At 47.8% G+C, this 9,043-nt stretch overlaps 1 protein-coding gene across 1 annotated transcript in view; it reads left to right on the plus strand.

The window, feature by feature from the left end:
• Positions 1-19: 19 nt before the first annotated feature.
• CCDC88C (coiled-coil and HOOK domain protein 88C) overlaps positions 20-9,043 on the plus strand; it is a 148,817-nt gene continuing 139,793 nt past the window's right edge. The window contains 2 exon segments of the mRNA XM_017863838.1: positions 20-201; positions 1,006-1,106. Coding sequence (XP_017719327.1) covers positions 142-201; positions 1,006-1,106 — 161 coding nt within the window. The 5' untranslated portion in view covers positions 20-141.

Here is a 9,043-nt window from a genome sequence, read left to right on the forward strand (position 1 = left end):
TCGCGCGCCCCGCCTTTGTCTCCCGGGCGCGAGCCGCCGCAGCTCCGCGCCCGGTGCTCGCTGCGGGGCCGTTTTGTGCCGCGGCGCGGGGGAACGGGGACGCGGGGCGGGAGGTGCGGAGCCGGCGGGCGCAGCCTCAGCATGGACGTGACCGTCTCGGAGCTCCTGGAGCTCTTCCTGCAGAGCCCGCTGGTGACCTGGGTGAGTGTGCCTGGCTCCCCGCCCCTCTGTTGGTGCACCGGCTGCTCTCTAGCCCGGCTGGGGGACGCCGCAGACCTGACCCGGCCGGGGCCCCGGGTGGCCCCGGGCCGCTAGGGACGCAGCAAGTGGCTCCCGGCCGGGGTTGGGGCCGCGTCCTGGAGTCCGGAGCTTTTTCACTCTGGAGCCGGCGCCCCCGTTCTGCGTCCAGCGCGGCACCCCGCCGCGCTTTCGGCCGGGCCGGGAGCCGGCCGGGTACACCTGTTCCCGCCGGGGCGCTAGGCTGGCGGCCTCGGGGCGGACCGGGTCCCAGTGGTCACTCCTGTCCCCGAGGTTTAGCCACTCCCGAAAAGGACCCCATTCTTCGCAACCAAATATCTCGTGTAGTTTTTCTGAATCCCTCAGACCAGCCGGTGGATGGCGGTGACGGGTGGGGAATGGGGGGCGCCGAGTGGGAACGTGAACAGACTGGGGTGGGCGCACTGATTTACAATGGATTTGAGACGTGAGATATTTACTGAAAAGTCCTGTCTATTTTTTTTTTTTTTTTTTTTTTCTGCCCTGGAACGCAGGAGAAAAGTGGCGAGGAAGTTTTCCTCCTCCTGTCCCGTGTCTGTTGCCCGGCGCGGGGAGAGGAGAGAGGCCCTGGGAGAAGGCCGGGCTCGGTCCCTGCTGAAGGGTGGGGTGGGCGTGGGGGACCCCTTTCTGCTCACACTGACCCGGCCCGTCTCTGCTTGGGAGAGCTTTGGACCGTTTGTGCGCTTGGGGTGACTTCCTGTCTTTCTCTCCTCGTCCCCCTCCCGGCAGGTGAAAACTTTTGGCCTGTTTGGAAGCGGCAACCAGGACAACCTGACTATGTACATGGATTTAGTGGACGGCATCTTTTTGAACCAAATCATGCTGCAAATGTAAGTTACCTTCTCGGAGGAAGGAAAGAATGGTGCGTTAGAAAGTTTGAGAGTAGAAAAGGAGTGGAAGGTTGCATGGCCGGGTGTGGGTGGGGTGGGGGGTGGTTCTCTGAAGATAGAGACGCTGGTATCTCAGTATTAACGTGCCTGGTGGCGTTAATACTGAGTATTAGTATTAACTAATACTAATAGGTGTTTGAAGAACTCCAGGACAGTGAGTCGGGCAGTTCGTTTGATGAAGGAAATTTGGAATTGAATGACTGCCGTTTACCTGGTGGAGATAGTGCAATTGACTTCAAACTCAAGGACTTAATTGTGGTTTGAGCAATGAAATGAAAAAGTCCCCTTTTGAAGGGCAAGGAACTGTAACGGAGAGTGTCTGGTTACAGGAAGTGTCGGGGTGGGCCCAGGCATCCGAGGGTTACTATAAAGTTTCGTTTTAGATGAGGTCGCCTGTGTTTCTGAGCTCCTTTACATTTCATCTTCCTTTTTCAGTTGCCCCAGAGCAAGTGCAATTGATTAAGTCCCACTCTATGGACTGAGTTTAAAGTCACAGTGTTAGGAGGGGCGCAGGGGGTCAGAGGCCTTGGTGCTGTTTGTTTGGAAGCATGCAGCCTAAACAGGGTCTTGGTAGAAGTTACTCTTGCCAGCGAGTACATCTGACCACATCCTTTCCTGTTGCTGAGTTGTGCGTGGCCTGTCTGATTGACAGCTTGCCACAGTGTAGGTGTTGGCTCCTACCTTTGCATTCTGTTTTTAACTCAGAAACTGCAGGGAACATCGGAACTGTGTGTCGGGATGATTCACAGGCACTTGAAGCAAAATAAAACATCCTGATGTTCTCTGTGGATCAGCCTTGTGTGCTCACCTATTCACCTACGACTGAGCAACTTGTCATACTGGAGCATAAATCTATTAGCTAATGAGAGATCAGCTTCATTTGTGGCTCACAAAGGCAGGGGAGCAGTTTGCATTGGCATATCCAGAAAGTGGCTTAAATCAATTGCCTTAAATGGCCTGTTTAGAAAAAAATAATTCAAGAACCTTGCTCTTTTTTTTTTTTGGAGGCGGAGTTTCACTCTTGTTGCCCAGGCTAGAGTTAATGGCGTGATCTCAGCTCACCACAACCTCTCCCTCCCGGGTTCAAGCGATTCTCCTACCTCAGCCTCCCTTGTAGCTGGGATTACAGGCATGCGCCACCACGCCCAGCCAGTTTTGTATTTTTAGTAGAGACGGGGTTTCTTCATGTTAGGCTGGTCTCAAACTCCCAACTTCAGGTGATCCGCCCACCTTGGCCTCCCAAAGTGCTGGAATTACAGGCATGAGCCACTGTGGTGCCCGGCCTCCTTTTGTTTTAATAAGTCATTTGATGTCACCCTGTTTAATGGTTTGTGTGTGTGTGTGTGAGACGGAGTCTCGCTCTTTCGCCCGGACTGGCGTAAAGTGGCCGGATCTCAGCTCACTGCAAGCTCTGCCTCCCGGGTTTACGCCATTCTCCTGCCTCAGCCTCCTGAGTAGCTGGGACTACAGGCGCCCGCCACCTCGCCCGGCTAGTTTTTTTGTATTTTTTAGTAGAGACGGGGTTTCACCATGTTAGCCAGGATGGTCTTGATCTCCTGACCTCGTGATCCGCCCGTCTCGGCCTCCCAAAGTGCTGGGATTACAGGCTTGAGCCACTGCGCCCAGCCTTTTTTTTTTTTTTTTTTAAGATTCACAGCTGTGGGTGTAGGAAAAAAAGTCACTACCAATCTTACCAATCTTCAGAGTTTAATTGGATTCAAAAACATAAATCTGTTGCCAGCTTTGGCAGCACTTCTTATATAACTTTGTTGAAACTGAATTTTCCGGATGCTGTCTGGTGACATATTCGAGTTCTGGCCACTCTCCCCACATTCTGTGAGACCCTGAAAATTACTGGATTCCATTGGCGCAATGACCGGTGAAACTTCAACCTGTCCTTACCCAAGCCCAAGACTGTTTAATTAAAAAAACCAGCAGTATCCCCAGCCTTTTCATTCAGCTCCTACACCCAGGCAGAGGGGGGAACAAAAGCACTGGAACTGTTTCTCTTTCTTCCCTGACCTTTGGAATTCCTGAAGCGTTTCCCACTTGCTTGTAAATCAGGAAAGCCTGTTGGACCATTCCTTTGAGAACTGCCAGCTCATCACTTGTTCGCATTTGGCCTGTGGCTAAATTCAGGGGAGGGGCTTCTCCCCTTCCCTGGGCAATTTTAGATGTTCTCTCTGTGATACGCCAAGGTAATCATTCCGGAAGTGGAAACTGGTAAATTGTAGCTCTTAAGACTTCAAGAAGTGCTTCTGGGTCCCTCTGGATGGCTTGGGCACAGAGGAAGGGAGCATGGGGAGGCTGAATGGCTGCTTTCCAGAATGAGGAAAGAGAAGAGAGTGGGTGGGCATGGTTTCCTGCATGGGTGATCAGAATCACCCAGTTCCAGGTGATAGAAGTCAGAATAGTGTTTCTGCATCTGGAAGTGGTGAGGATTGACTGGAAGGGACCCAGGGGGTCCTTTTTGGGGCAGTTGAAATGTCCTTTAGGGTGGCTGGAATATGTTTCATTTTCCAAAACTCCTCAAATGATAACTGTATGCATTTCATGCTATGTAAAATTACCTCACCTAAAAAATGAACCCTGGCCTGTATCGGTCAGCCTACATAGCCAGCTGGGGTTCAAAGCCTTGGCCTCCCTCTTACCAGCAGTGTGACAGTGGGTACATTGCTCAGTGCCTCAGTTTCCTCATCTGTAAAATGGGATGTAAAGTACCTTCCTTAAGAGATGGTTGTGAGGACAGAATGAAACCGTGTGTTAACATTTAGCTTTTGACTATGTAGGTGCCATCTTAATCCAGAAAGGATTTGAGGCACCAAGTAAAAGTTTTTTTTTTAATGTTTTTCCGGCCTACCTTTTCCCCCACATTCTTAGATCCTTGAATTACCCCACAGTTCTCAGCCCTTAGCCCTCTACCAGTGATGTCTAGGGCAACATTGGACCCTGTGACCGAAGTCCTAGCCCCGCGTTTAGACTGTACTGCACTTGAGCCTCTGTTTTCACTTCTGCCAAATGGCAACATGCCACTAGCCAGCAGCTAAGGGGTAAGGCTGTTCTGCCTCATCTTCCATGCCAGTAGTTCTTAGACTGTGCCGTTTGCCTGTTTTGATTCCTTGGCCCCAAGTTCATAGGACCGGAGGAAATCGCATTGAGCAGTACTGCTAACAGAGCTCAGATAAGAGGCTGTTACCTAACACCTCGGAGCCTTGTGGAGGTTGGCTGGGGGTCACGTGACGGCACCTGGCCATTGTCTCCAGCAACTCGAGAAGGCTGTTAGTAGTCTCTTGGCCCTGGTCTCCTGGTGACACCAGCACCTGGAAGCAGGAAAGCCCCGCCGGTTCAGCTTTCTGGGGAGGCCCGGGGCTAGAATTCATGAATGAAAGTGAGGCTTTGAGTGGCCTGGAGGGAGAGGCCTGGGGATGCCTGCTCAATAGCTCCTCTGTCAACACGGTGTCTCCTGGTACCTACCAGCACCCAAGAGAAAAATTTGCTATGGTTAACTTTGGACACGTTTTTCATTCTCTTGTAGGAAAATTATTTAAGAGCCTTAACCCTAGCATCAGGCAGACAAGTTCAAATCCCCACTCTGCCACTTCCTAGTGTTATTATGTTGGGCAAGTGACTGAACCTCTCTAAGCCTTGATTTCCTGATCTGTAATAAGGGGATGGTGTTTTACAAATTTGGGGGAGGTTTAAATAAGACTGTATATATAGAAAAAGCCTAACATATGTCTATCATTGTGCAGATGAGGCCCAGATCTGAGTTAGTGTGTGTGCCTGTGTGTGTGACGTACATACGTGTACCCATGCCCTTAGCACTATACATCTCTATTTGTGAGGGTGAACCATCCAGTTTGATGCAGTGGCTGAAACTGGAACGTGGTACTAGGGCTGAGAGCTTGTGCCCTTTAAGTTCAACCCTATTTGTTCAGGCTCCTTTGTGACCCCTGGTGCTAGCTGCAAAATTCAGGATACTGTGTTAATTATTCATAGGTTAGAAACATCCTCAGGGAAATGGGAGAGTTTCTTTACCTTCCAAAAGCATTTGAAGGGTAACTTCCCCAGTGCACTTGAAGGAGCGTTTATGTTCCTCTTTTGCAGATGTAGAAGCTTAGGAGAAAAGGGCAAATTTTACTTTTGGTTGAATGAATTTGTATTGGCGCAAAATCTTGGGAAAAAACAGTTTTACTTATGAACTTCAGTAATTTCCATCTTTTGGCTGCAGTATGTGACACATGGGGGCTTTGAGTCCTTAAAAATTACACAAACAGGCTGGGTGCGGTGGCTCATGCCTGTAATCCCAGCACCTGGGTAGGCTGAAGTAGGCGGATCATGAGGTCAGGAGATGGAGACCATCCTAGCTAATACCGTGAAAAGCCATCTCTATTAAAAATACAAAAAAAATTAGCTGGGCGTGGTGGCGATTGCCTGTAGTCCCAGCTACTTGGGAGGCTGAGGCAGGAGAATGGCATGAACCTGGGATTGGGAGGTTGCAGTGAGCCAAGATCATGCCACTGCACTCCAGCCTGGGCAACAAAGCGAGACTGTTTCAGAAAAAAAAGAAAAAAAATATACAAACAATTTATGTTCATCCTAGGAGAATAGGAACATATACAGATGAGCAAAATAAAAGTTGACCTGATTTTACCGTGTGGATGTAGCGATGTCAATATTCTAGTGCCTTCCAAATGTTGTCTGTGATATATATTAATACATGTCCTTAATGTATTAATATTTTTATACAAATATGGACTCATGCTATTGTTTTTTAGCATGGGTCCATATTTGTATAAAAATACATTAAACATGTATAAAAACATTTAGCATGTTTTTTAACCTGTGATAAATTACAGACATCTCTCTGTGTCAATACACAGTTTCTTGATTTAGCTTTAAATTTAGGAAGTTTTTGGAATATGACCAAAAGTTGGGGCTGGCTTTCCCAAAGGAGGGGCAAGGTTATTGTAAACCTAAATTATGGCTCTCTTTAAAATTCTAGCAAGAGTTGGTTTCCTTTCTTTCTTCCTTTTTTTTTTTTTATTGAGATGGAGTCTCACTCTGTTGCACAGGCTTAAGTGTAGTGGCTTGATCTCAGCTCACTGCAACCTCTGCCTCCCAGGTTCGGGTGATTCTCCTGCCTCAGCCTCCTGATTAGCTGGGATTACAGGCGCGTGCCATTATATCTGGCTAATTTTTGTATTTTCAGTAGTAGAGTCAGGTTTCACCATGTTGGCCAGGCTGGTCTCGAACTCCTGACCTCAAGTGATCCTCCCACCTCAGCCTCCCACAGTGCTGGGATTACAAGCATGAGCCATCGTGCCCGGCCAGCTTCTTTTTCTCTAGTGGGAAGTTTTTATGAAAAGGAATCCCTGGGGCCCACACTTTAGACTTGGAATTCTTGGAAGTCTTCAAGTTCTGACCAGCTACCATGTCTGTGTCCTGTCCTCTGTCATCCTGATACTAGAGTGCTGGCCTTTTATGTTTTAGGACTATCATGTAAAGATGATTGTTGTTCTGAATGACAACTTTTGGGGAAGTGCAGTTGTGTAACGGTTATAATAACATCTTCCTGTGGTACAGAAGCAAGTATAGTCCAAGTTTGCTAATGCAGACGTGGGCTTCATGGAACCATATAGCCTTTGAGGGCCGGAAGGATTCTGTAGCCATTTTGCAGCTGAGCACGAAGCCCAGGGAACTTTGGCTAGGCTTGGGACCTGGACTAGAACCCATGTCTCCTGACTCCCATTTCCTACAGCATGGAAAGGTGAGGGTTACGGGGGTGCTGGGCAGAGTAGAGATTGAGATGTGCCTGCCTTAACTGTAGTTGAGGCTTTTGTTTTGATTAGTGTCTTGATAGCCTCTCTTTACCCAGAAAGGCTTAGTTAAAGGAGGGAGTACTAATAATCACGATAGGTAGCTTAATTACTCATAGAGTAAATGTCAGAGTTTTTAGAGTGTTGTTTCAGTGAGCTATTTCTTCCAAGAATTGGGGAGAACAAAAGCAGGGATGGTCAGAGGCTTCTATGTTGTGATGTGAGGGGACTCCCAGGTTCCTGACCCTGAGTGTGTGCTATGCCTTTGCACGTGCTGGAGATGTCCACGATGCATGCTGAGGTTTTTGGCTCCTGGCACTCCTGGGGTGGTCCCATCTGACTTCAGTGAAAGATGGGACTACAATGACAAAGGCGAAAAAAAGAAGAAACAAAACAAAACAAAAAGTGCTGCTTGTTCTCTGAGTTCTGCTATTTTAAGAAGCGCATTTGTCACTGTGAAATTGATTTTCGTCTTTTAAGGTATCTACAGTAAAAGGAGGAGAATTGTACCTTTAAGATAAATTACTTTATAATTCCAGGAACACTTCTGTAGCTAAGAATGCCTTTGCAGTTTAAACTCTGAATGCCTCTTCTTTTCCTGAATTAATTTTCACAGAACTCTTAACCTTTATTTTCTCAGTTATGCATGACTCTAAGAGAAACATGTAACACGTAAGTGATTCGGCCACACTCCATCACTGTACTTCCAGAAACATTTGAAACGATTTCGATTTGTAGGGTTTTTTTTCTTTGTCAATTTTCTACTAATTATTGGCTTTGAATGAACCAGATGGCATTGAGATTGATTTCCTTAACTCCCCACACCAACCCCCAAGAGGCTCAGCACCTTCATCACGGGGCCTGGATGACAGAAGAAACTGTGAAGACAGGCCCTCCTTTGAATTAGCCATCCTTCGCGGTGTCTTGGGACCGTCAGATGGAAGGGAGGTCTTTGTTATGAAAAGCAGCGCGCAGTCTGTGGAGGGGTGGAAAGAACTCAGTAATGCTGAGTGCTCTCGTCTGATGGAAAACGTTTTCTGACACTGAGCGTTTTGAGAAATGTCCTGTATATAGATGAGGAAGGGACATAATACATCACTTGGTGTAGATTTCTAGTTTCATCACAACCAGACCCGACTTTTGCCCGAGGTTGGAAAATAAATGACACTTTGGGGATTTCCCACATGAATTGTGTCTCTTAGCATTTCTTACAGGGTGCCTTGTACACCATAGAAGTGTCATAGATTGATTATGCCAGTTTCTCAAATAGGATTTTTGTCCCTGGAATTTGTAAATCATAGGGAGGACCAGCCCAAGACCAATTCACATGACAGAGGCAGACCTGTGTTTAGTGGAACATTATGATTTTATTGGTGTATTAAGTCAGAAAAGGTACCCTTTTGGCCTTGCACGGTGGCTGATGTCTGTAATCCCAGCACTTTGGGAGGCTAAGGTGGGAGACCAGCCTGGCCCACATGGTGAAACCCTGTCTTTACTAACAGTACAAAAATTAGCCGGGTGTGGTGGCGTGCACTTATAATCCCAGCTACTTGGGAGGCCGAGGTGGGAGAATCGCTTGAACCCAGGAGGCGAAGGCGCACTAAGCTGAGATTGCGCCACTGCGCTACCGTCTGGGCGAACGAGCAAGACTCCGTCTCAAAAATGAAAGAAAGAAAGAAAGAGAGAAAGGGAGGAAGGGAGGAAGGGAAGAAGGGAGGAAGGGAGGAAGGGAGGAAAGAAAGGAAGGAAGGAAGGAAGGAAGGAAGGAAGGAAGGAAGGAAGGAAAGAAGGAAAGAAGGAAAGAAGGAAAGAAAGAAAGAAAGAAAGAAAGAAAGAAAGAAAGAAAGAAAGAAAGAAAAGAAAGAAAGAAAAGAAAGAAAGAAAGGAAAGAAAGAAAGAAATGCACCATTTTAGGCTGGGCACAGTGGCTCACTCCTGTCATCCCAGTGCTTTGGGAGTCTGAGGCAGGAGGATGGCTTGAGGAGTTCGAGACCAGCTTGGGCAACATAGTGACCCCCTGTCTTTATAAAAAGTTTTAAAAATGTAGCTGGGCCCGGA

Source organism: Rhinopithecus bieti, unplaced genomic scaffold, assembly GCF_001698545.2.
Source record: "Rhinopithecus bieti isolate Rb0 unplaced genomic scaffold, ASM169854v2 scaffold_68778, whole genome shotgun sequence".
Classification (NCBI taxonomy): Eukaryota; Metazoa; Chordata; class Mammalia; order Primates; family Cercopithecidae; genus Rhinopithecus; species Rhinopithecus bieti.